Source organism: Mya arenaria, chromosome 7, assembly GCF_026914265.1.
Source record: "Mya arenaria isolate MELC-2E11 chromosome 7, ASM2691426v1".
NCBI lineage: Eukaryota > Metazoa > Mollusca > Bivalvia > Myida > Myidae > Mya > Mya arenaria.
Genome location: NC_069128.1, coordinates 12064016 through 12083559, shown reverse-complemented (window position 1 = coordinate 12083559; position 19544 = coordinate 12064016). Strand labels below are relative to the sequence as shown.

General features: G+C 34.7%; 1 protein-coding gene and 1 long non-coding RNA gene across 2 annotated transcripts in view; one reads left to right on the top strand and one right to left on the bottom strand.

The window, feature by feature from the left end:
• Positions 1 to 1243: 1243 nt before the first annotated feature.
• On the bottom strand, positions 1244 to 3526 carry LOC128239819 (uncharacterized). Its single transcript, XR_008261934.1, has 3 exons — positions 3392 to 3526; positions 2632 to 2801; positions 1244 to 2349 (listed from the first exon to the last, which is right to left on the bottom strand). It is a non-coding gene; the product is annotated as an uncharacterized LOC128239819 (long non-coding RNA).
• A 7875-nt stretch (positions 3527 to 11401) lies between these two features.
• The window catches only part of LOC128240918 (uncharacterized), a 95966-nt gene continuing 87823 nt past the window's right edge, over positions 11402 to 19544 (top strand). Inside the window, exons 1-8 of the mRNA XM_052957912.1 lie at positions 11402 to 11475; positions 12342 to 12364; positions 13111 to 13146; positions 14010 to 14082; positions 16882 to 17009; positions 17477 to 17572; positions 18491 to 18685; positions 19147 to 19363. Of these exons, the coding sequence (XP_052813872.1) occupies positions 11402 to 11475; positions 12342 to 12364; positions 13111 to 13146; positions 14010 to 14082; positions 16882 to 17009; positions 17477 to 17572; positions 18491 to 18685; positions 19147 to 19363 (842 nt within the window). The remainder of the gene's footprint in view (positions 11476 to 12341; positions 12365 to 13110; positions 13147 to 14009; positions 14083 to 16881; positions 17010 to 17476; positions 17573 to 18490; positions 18686 to 19146; positions 19364 to 19544) is intronic.

The window sequence follows — 19544 nt, the reverse complement described above, 5'->3', positions numbered from 1 at the left end:
AGAGGTGACCATGACTACCTGGGGTATCTTTGAGAGGTGATCATGACTACCTGGGGTATTTATGAAGAGGTGACCATGATTACCTGGGGTATCTATGAAGAGTTGATCATGACTACCTGGGGTATCTATGAAGAGGTGACCATGACTACCTGGGGTATCTTTGAGAGGTGATCATGACTACCTGGGATATCTTTGAGAGGTGACCATGACTACCTGGGGTATCTTTGAAGAGGTGATCATGACTACCTGGGGTATCTATGAAGAGGTGATAATGACTACCTGGGGTATCTATAAAGAGTTGATCATGACTACCTGGGGTATCTATAAAGAGTTGATCATGACTACCTGGGGTATCTATTAAGAGTTGATCATGACTACCTGGGGTATCTATGAAGAGATGATCATAACTATCTGGGGTTTCTATGAAAATGTAATCATGACTACCTGGGGTATCTATAAAGAGATGATCGTGACTACCTGAGGTATTTTTGAAGAGTTGATCATGACTACCTGGGATATCTTTGAAGATTATAGGGTGTACATGTAGTGTGATGGTCCTGAACAACTGTGTAACAGGTATTGGAGTTTTAAGTGAAAATGCCAACTTGCCCCAAACCTTGAACTGGACACCAACAGCCTCCTTATTCTTCAAATGGTCAAGCTTGTCAACATGGTTAAAATTTTACATGTTCACTAAAAAACACGTTTTTGGGGGAAATTAAGAAAACAATTACACACTACAGCAAAAAAGTGTAGGTCCAGCAGAAAAAATAGTGATCAGTCAGGTTTGTGGAAACAAACAAAAAAAACATTTCGCCATAGCTGTACACTGGGCTTTTTTAAAAGTCAGTCAAATATGACTGCATTTTAACCTTTTATTGTTCATTTAACTAATTAAGACATTTATATGTCAGTATGTGCAAAGATCTTACATAAATTTATTAAAATAATTTGGTTAAAAAGCAATGACTGTAATATTGACTTTTGACCATAAAGAATGTTTTACTATTAATTTATACCAGTGATTTCCTGGTATTAAATACAAGCAGGAATTGATATAAGAGGGGATGATTAAGGACGCAACCTTTTGACACATGCCTCTCCCTCAGAGATGAAAATTATACAGTTTTAAATGTTTGCAGTGAGGCTCAGGGTGATTTTAAACAATTCATGTGCATGGTGCATATTTAGCCTTTTTTATAACCTTTTTACAATATTGACATAATAAGCAAGTCGAATAAATTACACAGATTTAATAACATGTAAATGCAAAACTTTTTATATAATTATACAAAATCATTGGCTCTGAAACATAACATATCATATAGTCTTTGTTTAAAGCTGCTCTCTCACAGCCAGATCAACTGATTTGACATCTTAATTGTCTTGGAATGAGGTATTTTTTGCTAGATGTCTAGAAAACAGTGATATATATGACTGCTGTCAAAAGATCAGATATTTTTTTCTTAAATTTCCAATAACATGGGTGAATGCAAAAAGGTTCTAAGTGACATTAAATAAAGAAGCAGATAGAACCTTTTTAGTTCACCCCCTTGAATTGATAATCGATGTTTTATGGCTACAAAAGTTACTTATAGACGCTTTAAGAAAATTAAATTTTTCAGCAGTTTTTCACACAATTGAGATCTGTTCTATTGTTTAATCTTAAATGAAAGATGCTTCTGAGACAAAACATGCAAAATAATGAAACAAGATAAGATCAACAATGACCCTAATTTGTGATGGTCAACTTTCTGACACAAAGCGTAATAGTATTTACAGTTACATGCACAAATAATGATTTGCAATGCTAATAAGCTCTTGCTGAATTTCAGCAGGACCCTGTTACATATGTGTTGGACTGATATATCAATCACTAAATATCAATGGTATAAGGTCAAATAATTTAAGAGTCATTGTGCAGAATAACCATTGTTTGCCATGACCATCACCTTTGACCAACAAACTTCAAAAACAATACTGGTCATGTTCTGGTCAAAGATAACCTACCATTAATCTTTCATGGTCTGAGGTCAACCTACAAAATGTATTTTCAAGATATTTACAAAAATAAAATGTGTCTGTTTGCAAACAGATGCTAGTGTATATGCCCATTGTTTTTTACAATAGTGGCAAAATACATATAAAATACATTTAACGTCAATAAATCAATAACACAAAGCAGCCCAGTTTTTTTAAATAACAGATTCTCTGCAAGCCAAGCTAAGGTAATTCCATCCAAAGAGCATGCAAACTGTCAACAGCCGGTTGAAGAGATTTTCCTGAGGAACACTCCTGGGGATTCATTCACTTCATTCTGTCAGAGTAGAGATGTTTCAATCTGACAGCCTGCAATTTAAATGTACTCATTTGAAAACTGTTCATATTCACAATGACTTTTTGTGAAATTCCATTAAGTGATGTTACATCAAATGTTGCCCATATACAATTAAATGATTAAACAGACTATCATTAAACAGCATTTAAAATAAAACACATTTATGAAACAAATGATATAATTTACTTTGTCTGTATATCATTATTTATAAACTATGTTTTAAACAGGTTATTATTTTAATTTTAAATATTACAGAAATGTTGATGCTGAGGTCTTGGAAAGTTTATTCTTACACAAGGAAGAGGTGCAAAATGTATGCAGATGTCATTCTGTTGATGTTGTCATGGCTGCCACTGAGATCCTGGTCTCAACGGCGTGGTCAAGTGTTGATCCAAGCAGCGATATATCTGCCATCGCTGTGGAAGGCTCTGGATAAAGGACGGCAAAGGTCCATGACCAGCTCCTAATAGCAAATTTAATTATAATTAATAGTATGAGATGCATTGTTTAGTTAACATGTACATGGGTATATAATTTAACACTACATAATAATGCACCAGTCAATTGTAACCATGGGCCCCCAGGCCCGTGGGTATACCGGGGATAGCTGGGAAAATGGGCCGTGTTTTTACCTTCCAGGTGGCCCCGCAGTGCCAGGTGACTGCGGTGGTTTTGTCTTCCCACCAAATATAGTGGGTAATGGGCCTTTCCTAGGGTCCCTTGGGTGCGGGGTCATTTGGCGGGGTTTCACGAGCAGTTTGTCCCTGCAGGGTGAGGACTTTGCCCGAGCTTGGCTGGACCGAAAGTCAAAGTCCCTGCTATTCCCCGGACCATGGGGGTGGGGGGGGGGGCGTGGTTACAATTGACTGGTGCATAATCAACACACATATCCAACTTTAAAGAACCAGTTGACCAAACAGTAGTACTACTCATAAAACGTCACACATTGATTTCTATCATTTGTTTTTATTTTCTATAATGTGTTCCGTATGCAAACAGAAAATGTCAATAAGAAATAGGCATCGAAAAGGCTTTTAAAGCTTGTAAAATTACCTTTGCCGACATAATATATCCCTGTCAGTCAGTAGTAGTGTATGTTCTGTAATTTCAATCGAACGATCTATTCATTTTAAGACAAAACCTCCCGCATCATCATTTCCAACGAAAACAACACAAGTACGGAAGTAGACGGGTAAGTTTGGACTCTCTCACCGTTTAACCCACGGAAACTGCCGAACACCTGGATTTGCTGTCGAGAGTGGTCTCCCGTATATAGTAATTTGCGCTAGAATTTGACAGTTTTATTGGTTCCCTGTAATGTTATAATGCACTTACCAGAATAAATTTTTCGTTGTACTGCAAATTAACATATTTATTACTGCCGTGTGTGTTGGGTTTTTTTTTTTTTCAGGGAAACTGTTTTATAAAAAAGAACCAAATGGCTGCAAACATGAATAATGTAAATTCCAAAAGGCAGTAACAATCAAGTTAAGAAATACGAAAGATCCACAAGGAAGTTAATTGCTCGTTACATTCAGTAGGCGCGAAGAAAAACATAGAATGCAGTTATGAATAGTATAAATTAACATTTCAATATTGCAGTAAGCAAACAAAAAGGTTGAACGCACTTGTCAATATCATGCAAGAATGAATGATATTCATGAAAGGATTGTTTCCTTAACAATAAGAAGCAAGAAAGATGAATTGCTTGTACATCAAATGTAAGAAACTAAAATGCAGTTGTCATGTTGCAGAACGCATAAGCAAGTTAATAACATCACAATGTCATATAGCAGTATGAATGTCCTGGCGGATATTCCCTTCCATAGCGCTAAAACATGCAATAATACTTGTGGATACGACTGTTTTATGAAAACTACATCCACGGCGGAAATCACTGCAAATCAATGCATAACTAAATTGTTTAATCATATGTCACAATTCTCACACACTCCAACAGAGATGAAGAAAGGCATGATTACAGTTCTTTTCAAGGGAGTCAACAAAATAACATCTGACCCGTCAATATATAGAGCTATCTCCCTTTGTTCTACTTTGTTATTTTTTTCGAAAAGGTCGTTTAAAACCTTCTTGAAAAAGGCGGTTCTATACAGTTACACCCCTCTCAAAGTGGCTTTCAAAAGAACGTAAATTGTTCTATGACGTCATTTATGTAACGTGAATGCATTTACTATGCCAAATAAAAGAATTCGAAACTTTATACATGTTTTCTTGACGCCAAACAGGCCTTTGATCATACTTGACTATCTTCGCTTCTTCTGATGTTGTACCGGGGTTAACATTTCTCCATTTAGAATATTAAAATCGTTCTTTGAAAATAGTTTCAGTTGTGTCAAAACCAATTTTCGTCTGAATTTTTCCCGATCCTACAAGGCACTCGCCAAGGCCAATGCTATAGTCCGCAATTTTATATCCTCTTTATTAATGATTTACTACATAACATTGACGCCTACAACATCAGCTTTAAGATACATAACATGGTTTGCGCATGCCCTACATCAGCTGACGATATTTTCATTATTTCTAATGCAAAAAGGGGTCTCGACGATCTTTTATATGTCTGTTTTCACCATGCCGGAAAAAAAAGATATTACTATAATCCATCAAAATGTTAAGTGTGAGTATTAAATGAAAATAAAAAGATCCCTAGGACATGGAAACTTGGCGATTATTAATTGATGAAACGATTCATGTAAACTCATATTACCACCTTAGAATACTTTGTAATAAGCAATTAAATATCAATGAAAACATTACAGAAAGTTGCCATAATCTTCGAAAAACGTTTTTCAGTGTGACAAAGTGCGGAACCGGTAAAAACGGGCTAAACCCAATCAACTCAAAACGCATCTACGAAACAAAAGTTCTCTCATCCGCTCTATAAGGGAGCGAACTCTGGAGCGGTGTTACTTTGAACCAGTTGCTCCCCTTGGAAAGAATTAACCGGCTATGCATTAAGTGGATCAAATGGGGATCCAAAAGAATCACACACAGACGTTGCACTCAATGATTACGTGATCCGGGTAGAGAAGCGTTCAATACCATGTTAGTATATTATTCAGTACAAAGTGCATATTTAAAAAAAAAATCAATATTTTTTCACATATTCGGTATTATAATTTTTGGTAAGGAATTATAAGATTTTTTTTGATTTTTTAAAAAAATGATTAAGTTCGAAAATCCGGTGCCAGTGAGTCAAACGGTTTTTCTTCATATTTTTATGAGAAAACAGCCGGTATTGTTCAGGGATAAAACGAACAATTGAGATTGAAGAATATTTTAACAGTAATGCTGCTAGTTATACAGGAAAGTATTAATCTTTGGTCTTGTCATTTTGGTTACGAATTGGTTGAGCCAAACCTGGTGAATGGTGAAGCATTTTGATAGTGCCTACATTTTTTCGGAAACGAGCCTAGAAGTTTGATCTTCGACGGAGTTTGGTCCCCGGTTTAATAACAACAGCTAAATGTGCACTGCATTCTGAAATGTTTTATCTGCATATCACTGGTAACAAAATGATTTATTTGTGTGTGCCAGCATAGGTCGACGAGATTTGTTTCTCACTGTCATTTAAGCGGTGGTCCAAGATGCAAGGCTTTTTTAATTATTCAAGTTGAGCTTAAATGAAAATTATAATTAATTTGCAAGATAAAGCACTTTTTCAAAAAAGCTAGACAAAAGTGTAAGAATGTAGATGGGTAGTGAAATGCCAGTAAGCAGTATGTATGCAGACTACAATTTGGCAAAGTAACCGAAATATTATAGTTTTTTGAATTCTTAGTTTGATTTCAAAAGGAAAAACTTTAATCACTACAAACATTCCTCTTGAATAACCGAACATTGATAAGTGGCAATGTTTTCGTTGGGCATAATGATTTGGATTAAAGAACTTTAAGGTCTAACATGAGTATGGAGGTGTAGTGAGACCAGCTGAGTATTGGTCTAAAGAGTTGTACAAAAGGAAATATACGTCTTTGGGTTCAGTTGTAAAAAATATATTTTGCGAAATTGATTAAGCCCAGTCACAACAGAGGGAGGGCTACAGATATTTAAGAATTATCCGTCGGTCAGTTTAACGGTCCATTTGGGTCGCATTTAAGGAGGATGGTGGCCACGTTTTGTGTTCGTACGCACACTACTGAAAACATTAACGCGCACAATCGTGCATTCTTAAGAAATGTGTGTAAAAATCGATTATTACCCCGTAGATGAACTGATTAGCATTTATTTCTAGCCATACATAAAATTCAACAATAATTTAAAGTGACACTCTTATTCAAAATCAATACATACTCATTTAAAACAAACATCACTTTTGACTGATAAACCTTTAACTGCTTGCTAAATAATGCATTTATGGAAAATATTAATTACTGATACCACGATGGTAACCGTGTTTTTGATAGCAGAAAGCGCAAAATTATGAAATGATTGGTGAATGCTAAATATTTACTGTGATATACTATAGTTTCATAAGGTAGAAATACCGTGTCTTATGCTCATTTCTTTCAAATTCAACTCGGTATCCTTCATAAGAACCTTTGTTTTCAACATTTATTCATCCTTTTAGGAAAAGTAAAACAATATTATTGATTGTGGTAAATCTTATTTGGGAGTAAGAGTGCAAGTTTTAAAATAACAACAGTATTACTTACACAAATAAAACATCCTATGATTAAAAATATCGTTGCAGGTTTTGGCACTAAGTCTTGACAACATGTTATTTGCTAAAATATAAGACAACTTATCTATATCGGACATACTTTGAAATAATGGATTGATTGTGCTCGCCTTTTTCAACAATGGCAATCGTATATTATTATACAATCTACAATTGAATAATTTATGAATTTCTGATTCAACAGAGTTGCAAAAAGGGCAAAGACGATCATTTAGGGCAAGCTTTTAATATCGGCCCGTTTCCACTCGAATAGGGGCTACCCCGCATCCAAATTTACTTAACGACGCTATCCTATCTTTTGGCGGCATAATCAATTTACAATAATTTTCAACAGAATAGTTAATTTTATACCTGCAATAGTTTCTTAACTTATGTCCACCCCTTCCACGTATACCTTTCGGTATATTTATAGAATCGTGCCAATCATTAACATACGCAGACATCATTTTATCATATAATTGGCTAATAACGGTGGATATTGGTACATTGTCATTCATATTAGTATATATATCTAAGTCAAGGCTTAACATTTTCTCATTTACATAATAAAACCAAGATTTGTATGCACTACATGCCTTGCCCTTTGCCCAAAGAGCTATTCGTTTATTGATACGTGACACAGGTGTATTACACAACCAAGACCAATTGATTGTACCTCCATACCATGCAAAGACGATTTGACGGTGGATACAAACATTTACTCTATACCTTACTCTTACATCCTATCGTATACTCTTATTTTCAACACGTGACGGCCCAGTAAGCCTATTTGGTTCGGCATTGGATTGAGGAATGCGCTGGTGAACGCGCCCAGTTGATCTATAATAGTGTTTGTGCTTTGAAACTTTGAAACAAACCATTGCAGTAACTGAACTGACAGCTGTGACAAAATGATATACTGACATCGTTTGGTTATAACAAATGCAATTCGATAATTTTGAAAAACCTCACATACCTGTCCAGCTCATCGCCGTAGGACTTTGTACACCCACAACCGATTTTGAGTTGGGGCTTTATAGCTTGGAAAATGCACTTTACTTAAGATAGTAAATCAGAATACAGTATTTAAACAAAATCGGTGTTTTCGTGTTCTTTTTCTTCACATATTTTAGTTGAAATTACAATGATTAATCGAAAATATCCCATCCAGACACTTGAATGTTATATAGTATAAGTAAACAAATTAATTCGATTGCAAAACTAAAAAAGCATTGGTTCAGTTTGCCTAAACTGTTGAAGTATGTAGAAGAATGAAGGAAAGCAAATTCTCAAAGTATTAAAATTAATTTTTAATTAGTTCAAGAAAGAAACTGGTCGGAAATGGATTATATTCTGACAAGGTTAAGGGTTCAATGGGGGGGGGGGGGTTGGAGTGGGGGGGAAGTGTGATACAGAGATTAGATATAGTTGTAGGCTTGGGTTGAACTAGATCATGCCTCAGAACAAACTTATATAAGTATCAATTAAACAATATTTAAATGACCCCTGGCAAGAATAACATTTTGCCGAAAAGTTATAGTACTTTGTTTTTTATTAGTATACCCACACGGTCATTCTAAAGAACTAAATAATATCAACGTCAGCTGACTGACTGACCGACCGACAGACCGACTGACCGAGCAACTGATCCAAATGTGTTTACAATAGAAACAAGCTATATTATTTACATTTAAAAATTGAAATCTCCCAAACTTCTGATTCGATATGTGTTTAAACACGCAGTTACTTGAAAAAACAACACCAAAGACAAATTTCAGTTTTGTTTCATTGGTTCTGAATGAAGTGTTTCAATGATAAAATTCTGTACTGTATCGGAGTTGTCTGACCGTCGGTTAGTACTTAATCAAACTATTGTTTATGAAGAGCAAGTTAAACTTATGACTTGAGGTGGATAATTAATCAAATTATGATGCCGAGAAATTTTAAAACGCGCAACATGTTAAGCAACTGAATATCTTTCAAAGACTAAGCAATGTTTTGACAATCAATACTTAGCTTATTATCATTATTTTTTATCTCATCAAATTGAAACTACTGTCCTGTTGTTTGGCATTTTGCTTTGAAAAAAAAAAGTTTTAAATATCACACCTCAACTTTTGAAAATCTTCTTCATAAAGTTCAATTGCCAACATTACATCTGATGAAAGAAAGATGCATCGCTATTGAAACTTACAAATGTCTGCACGGTATCTCACCAGAATATCTTACTAACCATGTAGCTTTTAAGTCGTGTTATTTTATTTTCAGAAGATTTCTATAATTTCAGCAAAATCTAGTATTATTTAAATAATATGATAAATCAGGTACCTCCTCTCAGCAATTCTTTCTAACGATTTCTTTTCTAACAAGTTTAATTAAATAACATTTTTACGAACTACACATCACTGAACCATGCTGTTATTCAAACACACATAATGCTACTAAAACGTTTGCTGAACAAATGTTAAAGTGACACTCTTATTCAAAATCAATACATACACATGTATAACAAACATATATTTCAGTGATAAACCTTTAACTACTTACTAAATAATACATTTATGAAAAATATTAATTATTTATTAAAAGTTTATAAGCGTGTATTTAATAACTGAAAACGCAAAAAGATTAAATGATTGGTAAATGCTTTAAAGATTTACTGTGGTCTACTATAGTCTCATAACGTAGCAATATCGCGTTTTCTGCACCTTTCTTTCAAATTTAACGCAGTGTCCTTCATAAGAACCATTGTTTTCGACATTTATTAATCTTTTTTGGTGAATTTAAACAATTGTATTAAATATGGTAAATCTTATTTGGAAGTAATAGTGCATCTTTAACAATTATCCTAAGTTTATACTCTTGAACAATTTAACAGTGGTATGTCAACTAGAAGAACCATGCGCGTGTTGATTGACCGAACATCCGGGAAACCTAGTAGATGTTATCACTGTATACAGTGCTCTAATCCATATCACTTTTTCGTAATTTTATGGATGAATATATAAAGAAAAGGCGTTTGTAAATACTTGTTCCAATACTCTATACTGTACCTCTTCAAAACTATATGTTTTTATTTCCAGGTCACCAGCTCTTATGTTTTGATGTGTTATATTTGTTTGTTTTATTCATATCGGAAAGAACGTCATTCAGAGAATGTTTCTTTATTAAGTTAGCATATACCCAACTATAAATAAAGATTCTTGTATAATATATCTATCATTTTGTCTGTTGATTTTATGTATTGTATTGTCCAGAATGCACCGAATAGAACTTGTTTTCGTGTTTCGGTAGCAATAAAATAAATGACAAAGAATGTAAATGGACTGTTAATTAATGTTCCCCATGCTTATAAAGAATGTTGTCCAAATGCAGTAAATGGTGTTTGGTTTTTGTATATTTTCTGCTTAAACAGACATTTTATTTATGTGATATTAATGTTGTCTATTAGTTAGAGGTAAAAACAAGAAGCATGATAAGTAAATGCAGTGAAACACGTCGCGAAATGATTTCGATAAGTGCATGTCTTTCAATGCTTTGGCGACTGGTCATTCGCAAAAACCCTGGACATGTTTGATACTATATATATTTTGATAGAAGCAAAATGTCAAAGAATATCAATGGGTTCTTAAATCAGTTGTGCATGCTTGAAATTAATGTTGTCTGAGTGCAGTAAACAATATTTTTTTTTATAATTTCTGCATTAGCAGACATTTACTTTCAGTAGGCTGAATTTTGTCTATGAAAGTAGGATAAAACATCGTTGCATTACGAAATAACCCATTATATAAATGTTATCGCAAAATAACCGAAACCCTTTTAAGTGTAATCCGGAAGACTTATTCTTACAATGTGTTTTTCAAACTTTTTTTTTTTCTGAATTAATTAGTTACCAAACGGCCAACAATACCTGGTCTTAGGATTGGCCACGATTTTAGACAAACATAAAGTTCTATAAATGCGAAAGATTAATTTAAAATTTAATGCAAAGAACGGTTGCAAAGATGTGATCATTTATCAAAATCAAATGAAAAGACGAGATCCAGTTTCGTTAAAGCGAGTAATTCTAAAGCAATCCTGATTTAGCAGGAGGTATTGTAATCTCAGCTCCCTTACAAAAATCAGTTAGGACTTTTAAAGTTGTTTTGCCTATTGCGTATGTTCCATACATGTCCCAATACGCAAATCACCCCATATCACGTGGTAACGTTTGACGAATATAAATAAAGCGCCTGAAGTGTTGGAACCCCAAAGTGGCTAGGAAGCCCACCGTGTTCTTGAAAAAGTAGAAACATATTTTTAAAACTCTTTCCGCAGACTCGTGAAATTAGTGAATTTGTAAGAGTGACGTCAGGCTTTCGCTGGTCGAAGCAAGCCTCACCATGGCACCGCGTGCCAATATTCTGCGGACAGCGTTCATCGCGCTGATATGTACCGCTGCACTCGTGCAATCAAGGTATTCTTTTCATTCTTATTTTAATTACAATTGCGCTTGGGTACTTTCCCGACAGTGCAGTATTTTCAGGAATAAGAACTACTTCCAATAGCTTGTATTATTTTAATTACCGAACAAATAGTAGTAAGAGAAACATTTAAATCCTACAAAAAAGAATAAGTATGGTATCAATTACTAAAGTATTACCTTACTTATTTACTTTGTAGGAAAGCTAAAGCATTGACATTGGTTTAACACTTTAACCATACAATCAAAGTGAAAACATTCAAGCGAAGACGTCTAAGCTCGACGAGTAATCCAGATATCAGGAAATATTTCATTGCTTGTCGTTTTCGCTGGGTTTGCGTCGTGCATATACTGAATCGTGGAGATAGCTCGAAAGAAAGCATAAATGAAATTCAAATGAAACTTATAATTTAACTAAAAAATATGTTGCCAGAAACAATACACATATATAAAGCCAATAATTCTGGTATTAATAATTGTAGAGTTATGAACGTTGATCGAAAGAAATAAATGACCTCACAAGAGCGTCAGCGCTTGCTCCTCGACGCCCTTGTTTAAGTCGTTACTAGCCCAAAACAAGCATTTATGTTATTGTTTTTTGCACTTTTCGAAAGCTCTGCTTTTTCAAAACCATTTAATTATTTTATTTGTAATTTTTAAGTACAGGGTTTCTGTTATCAGAAAAGAACAGTTTCCTGTAAAGGATATTTATGATTCACGCAATAGTTGCTTAATTAATTTAATTGGTAACAAATGTCTGTAAATAAGAAATAAATAACAACCTTTTAGTGGATGGAAAGTATATATCAATTTTATCTTTTTATTTTACTTAGAATTAATGTCAACTTGTTTACTTTCAGAACCGCTCGAAAAAGAAGACAAATCGGTAAGGAATGTTTTCTGCATTACTCGAAATTGGTTACATATCTAAACTGTATAACTTTCAGTGAATTAGATAATTTTCTGAAGACAAGTTATTTTCATTCTAGAACTTAAATAGAACCCTTTCATTTATTCCTACATTCAAGGACCTTGCTGGTTTGACATGCTTGTGGATTCGTAAAATTAAAGAAAAAAACGGAAAGTAGATGTATTAATTTGTCGAAATAATTTGAATACGAAAATATATTGATCATGCCTTTAAAATCCTCGGTTTGAATTTGCCTCGTCTGTCGAGAAAATGTCGAGCGAAGGAAAATTCGAGCCAGGCAAAATCTCATGTCATGCTCTAGAGTGTCCGGCATGTGATCATTCAGTCAGGTTTTCCTTTTATTTGAAAATGTTAAACATTTTTGCTATTAACTATTTTATCTTACATTTTAGTGATAATGTGTCTTCATATGTCCACATAAATGAAAACACTGAGTGTTTGATAAGGGCCGCCATATTTTATTACTTTAAATTCGCTTTTACGAAACAAATTCCTGTAGTTTAAAGGTCCCAAGATTTCCCATAAAGCGATTTTTATTCTCGTTATAGAGCAAAAATAAAGTCGTTTTGATGTAAATGACTCACATTTTAATGTCGTTGTAGTGTTGTTTCTGCAAAACTACTTAAACAAACCCTTGCATTTTATTAAACGTTTTTGTGTGTTTTTTATAGTTTTGCAACATTTTTTAAAACCTTGTTTCGGATCGAACCTAGTCAATAATCCCGGCTTCTGTAGTAAATTTAATTTTCTAAAATTGTTTCTAAACCCTTTGATATTTAAAACTAGATCGTGTAGAAACATTTTTTACACTTCTCCCTTTGAGTTCCGATGACTAAGTAGGCAATCCTATACGAAAAATTGCAAGAAACCGCTAAAAGGTTTTATGGCGAGGTATTTTGGACATCATGCCAAGTATTTTAACATTAAAAAGAAACTAAAATTATCTTTAAATTACCCATGACATCAAATTATGTTACTCGATGGACATTGATGCCACTATTTTATCCTTTGTCAGAAGAAACTATAACGGCAACCTTTCGGCTCCTGAACTTCATATTGACCCAAATATTTATGCAATAAGCTACAGAAGCATGCTCAGTAGCAAAACGTTTAAACATAAACCCGGTTTAGTGGCAATGGGCAAACGTCAAAGACATAAAACACAAAATCACAAACAAGAAACATAGAACAGCACAAAACTCTACAAACAGCACAGTGCATAAATACTATATATATATAAAAATAATTGGTATTTTTATCAAGAATTGTTAGGTACCGCCTTGGAACGGTCAGTAAAATGTAAATTTACTTGGGGTTTAAACCAGTTTATGTGCACAAACCTCACTCTTATCTCAACAAGCCTTTAAGCGCACATATCTGCTCGTTGCTTTTAAGGTAATTATCTTCCCTCCCCCCCCACACACACACGCATACACACAGACACACACACCTACACACACACACACACACACACACACACACACACACACACACACACACACAGAAACAAATAAGACTGATGACAAAACAAAGTTGAACATCACCCAAACAATCTTAATTGTTTTTATTTTCGACCAACAATTGTTTGCATTTCAAGGGAGGAACCTGTGTGAACCCTTGGACGCACCCGCACATGGAACAATTGCCTGTGGGGCTGGATTCCCGTTCTAGTGAGTACACACCTGCGTTCATGAAATCGTTTGATCTTATGTATAATGCAATATATTAAACCGGTAGCCAGGTGACTAAAAGTTGACTTTAAAGTATGTTTATATATATATATATATATATATATATATTAGGGATGGCAACGAGTACCCGAGTACTCGAGTACTCGATCGAACGTCCGAGTACTCGAGTACCAAATCACTACTCGAGTACTCGGAAAAAAATCTTTAAAAATCACCAAATACACAATTTACAGATAAAATATCAGATCTGGTTAATTGCCAATAGGACAATTTACGGTCCCTGTAATCCCCGCTGTGTATACAGTTGACCTCATTCAATTAGTTGACAGTTGTTGTGATAGTTGCAAACTGTCAACAAAGGACCCCTATTTCAATTTAGCACTGATGTCAATTAGCGAAGTTTTGATAGCGGTACTTTCACCTACACAATTCTATTGTATACCAATTAGAGACCTTTTACCAAACAATGGACGCTAACGAATGAAAGAGTATCGACCGTTACGAGAATTGATTTCTTAATGGGCGTATTTTAACTATTTTTTGCAATGATTATCACAATTGATTGGTTGATATTTTCAATCAACAATTATGAATATTAATGAGGTAAACAACTATTACACAGTACGAAAAACTATAATTTAAAAAAATAAATTTGTAGAGTATTCAATTAAAAAACTGAACTTCGTATTGACTTTCATTCACTTTTTATATATGCAATTAATTTTCGTTCATCGTAATTCTGATTGTTGTTCATTTCTGCAGTGCATACTTGAATAAAAAGAAACGAATAAAACAAATTAAAAGCCTGAAACTACATTTGTTTTCTTTTTATATAATTTTTTGTTAAAATACGTAATGAAAGTTTACTTTAAAGGTGAAAATGACCTATAATACGACCAACACACAATATACGCCATTAACGATACATGTATACACAATCTTGTCTTCGCGAACACATATTCAAATTTTCCGAGTAATCGAGTACCCGAGTACTCGATCGAACGATCGTCCGAGTACTCGAGTAATAATTTTACTACTCGTTGCCATCCCTAATATATATATACAATAAAACTTTAAGCATTATTCATCAACGAATGTCTTTTATATTTGAAAGGATACAGTTTTTGTCTTCTCAATTTCGTTTTAACTACAGGGAAAAAAGAAGCATTTTGATAATTTAAGCATAGTATGTTCTTTTAAGAAAGTCCGACTATATAGACAATGAAGCATGACCGTTCACATCAGATAAGATCGGTCGAACTCAATTCGAGTTGTATATAAACTTGTTATAAATATCTAGATTTCTTTCATCCGTTTCGATGAAATATGGAGTTTTATCAGTGAAATAATAATAGTAAAAATATCAATTTTACAGATGTCATCACTTCAATCTTATGATTGCGAAGATCAAATTTATAAACAACTTTTAAATTCCAGGGAAGTTACTTCCCATTGAATAAAACTAAAATAATCACTTTTGAACCAGTAAATGTTGCCAAAAGGTATACGTTAAAATGTGACATAAATAAATAGATTTTTTGGCAAAATAACATAACTTTCTGTTTATTAGAAACATGGTAATTATGTTGTTGTTTTTTAAACGTTTTCTTGAACCTACAGCTGAATATTCGAACATTTTTTTCCGTACAATACAAATTACAAACGAAAACAACTGCTTGAAGTAATATTATCTATAAAGTACATTTTTAAACTGTATGACTTTGAAGTACGAACTTCCCGGAAAAATCCACACAACAATTATGTGATTTGATTTACCACACCCTCCTATAAATTTGTCAAAAACCATGCGTGGTAATCACTCTTTATCTGGAAATCGACCCGTTATTGAGCGAATCGAACATATCTTTGACAATGAGTGGCGATTGAATATCCATGTGTATAAAAACAAACCCAAAAACTTGTAAAACTGTAAAATTGGTTATTTACATTTGTTTTATTTACGCGTTCGGCCATTTCAGTTTTTATTCATTAAATTGCAACCTGTGTTATTTTGATCATTTATTCAAACCCTGTTCATTTAAAATTACGTTCGTGCATTTACTATTATTCTTTGGAACGTAAGTGCACTAAAATCTTATTGATGAACGGTCACAAAATGTTCGTGCTCCAATAGCCAATATATGATAAATAAAAACCACGAGCCCAAAATTGAAATTAAAGCTACGTCATCAGCTGACAAAAGTTTGCGTGGGAGGCGTTCCTCGGGTAGCTGCGTATAAACGCTCTTTTTAATATAGGGGGAATTGATATAAATAAATTAAATAACAATAAAGTTCGGAAATCAGCATAAAAGAAAGTATGTTGATTCCAGTATAAGATCGTATTTCATTTTACCCCTTATTATGGACAGACTATATTTTCTATGACACTTGTAACTACGATACGATCTTACTCTGAAATCAACAAATTTCCTCTATATATATTTCTGTTAATGCATCCAACTTCTATATATACTTATATTTACGGTATATGTTTACGGTATATGCATAAAGTATAAAGTATAAACAATTGAAATTGAAATCTACCAGGGGCTAAGATCGACGTTTTTGATATTTGTGTATACAGTTAAAACATTATATAATTCATTCATGTCCTTTCAGTTTGCATTTTAATTTTAACCTTACCACTATTACGTTCGGTTCATATAGAGTAGCGTTATTCTGTATTTGATTTGGTTTACACGCTGCTGCCTTTAACTGATCCGGGTTGTGTTTTTTTCCAAATTCGGACATGGCTTTTAACCCTTTTCCCCGTTAGTGAGTGCACGGCCTCTTGCGACCCTGGGTACGAGTTCTCTAACAAGATGACGACGGACAAACGCGAGTGTGACCAAATGTTCGGGGATTGGTTCGACCCACCCGGAATGGACATCCCTGACTGCCAGCGTAAGGAAACAGCTTTTAGTATCCGTCGAAACTAATCATTAACGTAAAACTTTTGTTGCCCGGTTTTCGGACTAGCTGCCGACCAAAGCACTTTGAGTTCGATGTCCCTTCTTTCTGAATGAAAAGTCACCAAACCGGACCAGTTGGTTTCCTCTGAATGTTTCAGTTTCTCTCTCAACACAATACTTCAAACTTATGTTGTAATAACTTGCTGCAATCGTTGGCCTTTGACTTAAATATCGTGTAAACCCGGGCGTGCTTTTTAAGGGCTTATTTCAGAATTTTATCGTATTAAAACGTTACGTCTTATACGTCTTAGTATTTCGACAGATAAAGTACATGTCGTAGATCCCTTTTATTTTGAACTAAGTTCATTGAAGAGTAATTAGTTCATTTCGACTTGTCCAAGTTAAACATTGATCTCAAATTTTGGACAGTCAGGTGATTCCAACCATTTTATTATCCAGCGTCGTGCAGCCCTGCCTGTCAGAACGGGGGCTCGTGCCTGCTGCCCAACACGTGCGGATGTTCCAACGGCTTCATGGGCGCCCAGTGCCAATACCGTGAGTAAACTCTTGCTATGCCATCACAAAAAAGCAAGAACTTACCATAACTCGTAGAGGAAACAGACTAAATATACTATGAGATACAAGATACAAGAATCTGTATTTAAAGTCGGGTATATGTTAGCAAGAAACTGAGCTATTTTCCTACATACATAACACAAATCTATAACATATCAAAACATGACAATGAGCTTGTGACCTTGAAATGAAAACGTATAGTTTTAAAAAGGTACAAATATTAACCAATATTTACAAAAAAACGTTTCTTATAATTTCTATGCATGCAATTACGAAAAGTAAGATGTATTATAGCATTGAACACAGTGATAACATCAACAAGTTATGGAAAACAGCTACAAAAAGTTATTCACAAAATATTTTACAACTATTTTACATTACCATTATAAGATTTGCCATAATGATTTGATTGTATAATGGAATGCTTGATAGTCCAAACGCGCAAGATGAATTTTTTTAAGTCAGTTGTGCAACCTAAAAACATTAAAGGGGGGGGGAGGAGTTGTACACTCTGTCAGAAGAGATCTATTTGAGATAGCACTGGCAAGCAACACCACTGGTGATACACATTGACACAAAACAAACGTAGAACCTACCATATTGAGAGATAAGAAACTGGATAATCTATTAAAACTAGGAAAGAGAAACTTATGTAATAACATTGACACGCATCCGCACGGGCGATACGCAACCTACAAGCAAGATGCAACTGTCAAACAAATGATGGACTCATTATAAGACACCCCTTGTAACTTATCTCAGGCCTACATCTTGTCGACCAACAAAAGCAGGTCGTTAAATGTTATCCAAAATTACGTCGTCCCGATTCATTTTCTATTGAAAAGTTTTGTTTTCAAGTATTTTTTCGCCATTCAACTTTTTTTTCTTTCCAAACAGCGGCAAATAACTGCGCATCCCCACCGACTCCTCAAAACGCTCAGGTCACGTGCCAGCAGGACACTTCCGGTGCTCGGTGCACAGTTGCATGTAACCAGGGATACAAACCCCTATGGGCCATCGCCCCGAGTTTCACGTGTTCCCCGGACGGAACTTGGTCGCCCGATCTGGCTGAGATCCCGGGTTGTGTGGATGGTAGGGCATTTATGCAACACTCCTAATGCCTATATTTCAACCCAAAATAATGTTGTTGAAAGATATGGCTGCAATATAAGGAATCAGTCATATTCTGTGGCTCGTTTTGTTGCGTGAGCATTTTTCCTAATATCTAAAAATGTTTTTTTTTTATCTTAGCGATATAAGCCTGTTTAATCAAACAAAGCATGGAATAATGCCGGTTGCGGCCTTAAATTGGTTTGATAATGACAATGTTTTAACTTAATTGACCTTTAGTAACCGTTTTCAATAATATTTATGCAAAAAGCTGCAAAAACAAGCTCAGTAGCAAAACGTTTAAACATAAATCCGATTTAATGGCACTGGGTAAACGCCAAAGACATAGAACAAAACATCACAAATATTAACCATTAACGCCGCAATTACCTGACTAGTAAACGTCATGCCTTTGTATTGTAAATAAAACTGCATGTTCACAGAGTCGACACCCATCAACGAGACCCACATCCCGAGCCCTACCCACCCACACACCGGAAGTGCGCGGTGCGTGGCCTGGGGCCAGGACCACTACCGGACGTTCGACAACAAGATCTACCACTACAAGGGAGCGTGCAATTACGTGCTTGTCAAGGATGCGGTCGCCAACAGCTTCCAAATACATGTGGCCAATGATAAGAACTGCCAGCAGGGACACAGGTACGTTAATTGTGGTTTAGGTGGCCATCTTCCACCCTAGCAGTTGTGAGTTCAAGCCCACCAGGGTTTTGAGGTAAATGTGTCCGTCTTCAATCAAACGTTATGTTTCGATACCCAGAATGGGTACTTTCTCGTGACCTCTTAAATTTGACACCAAATAGCCGTTGCATCAAAAAATGAA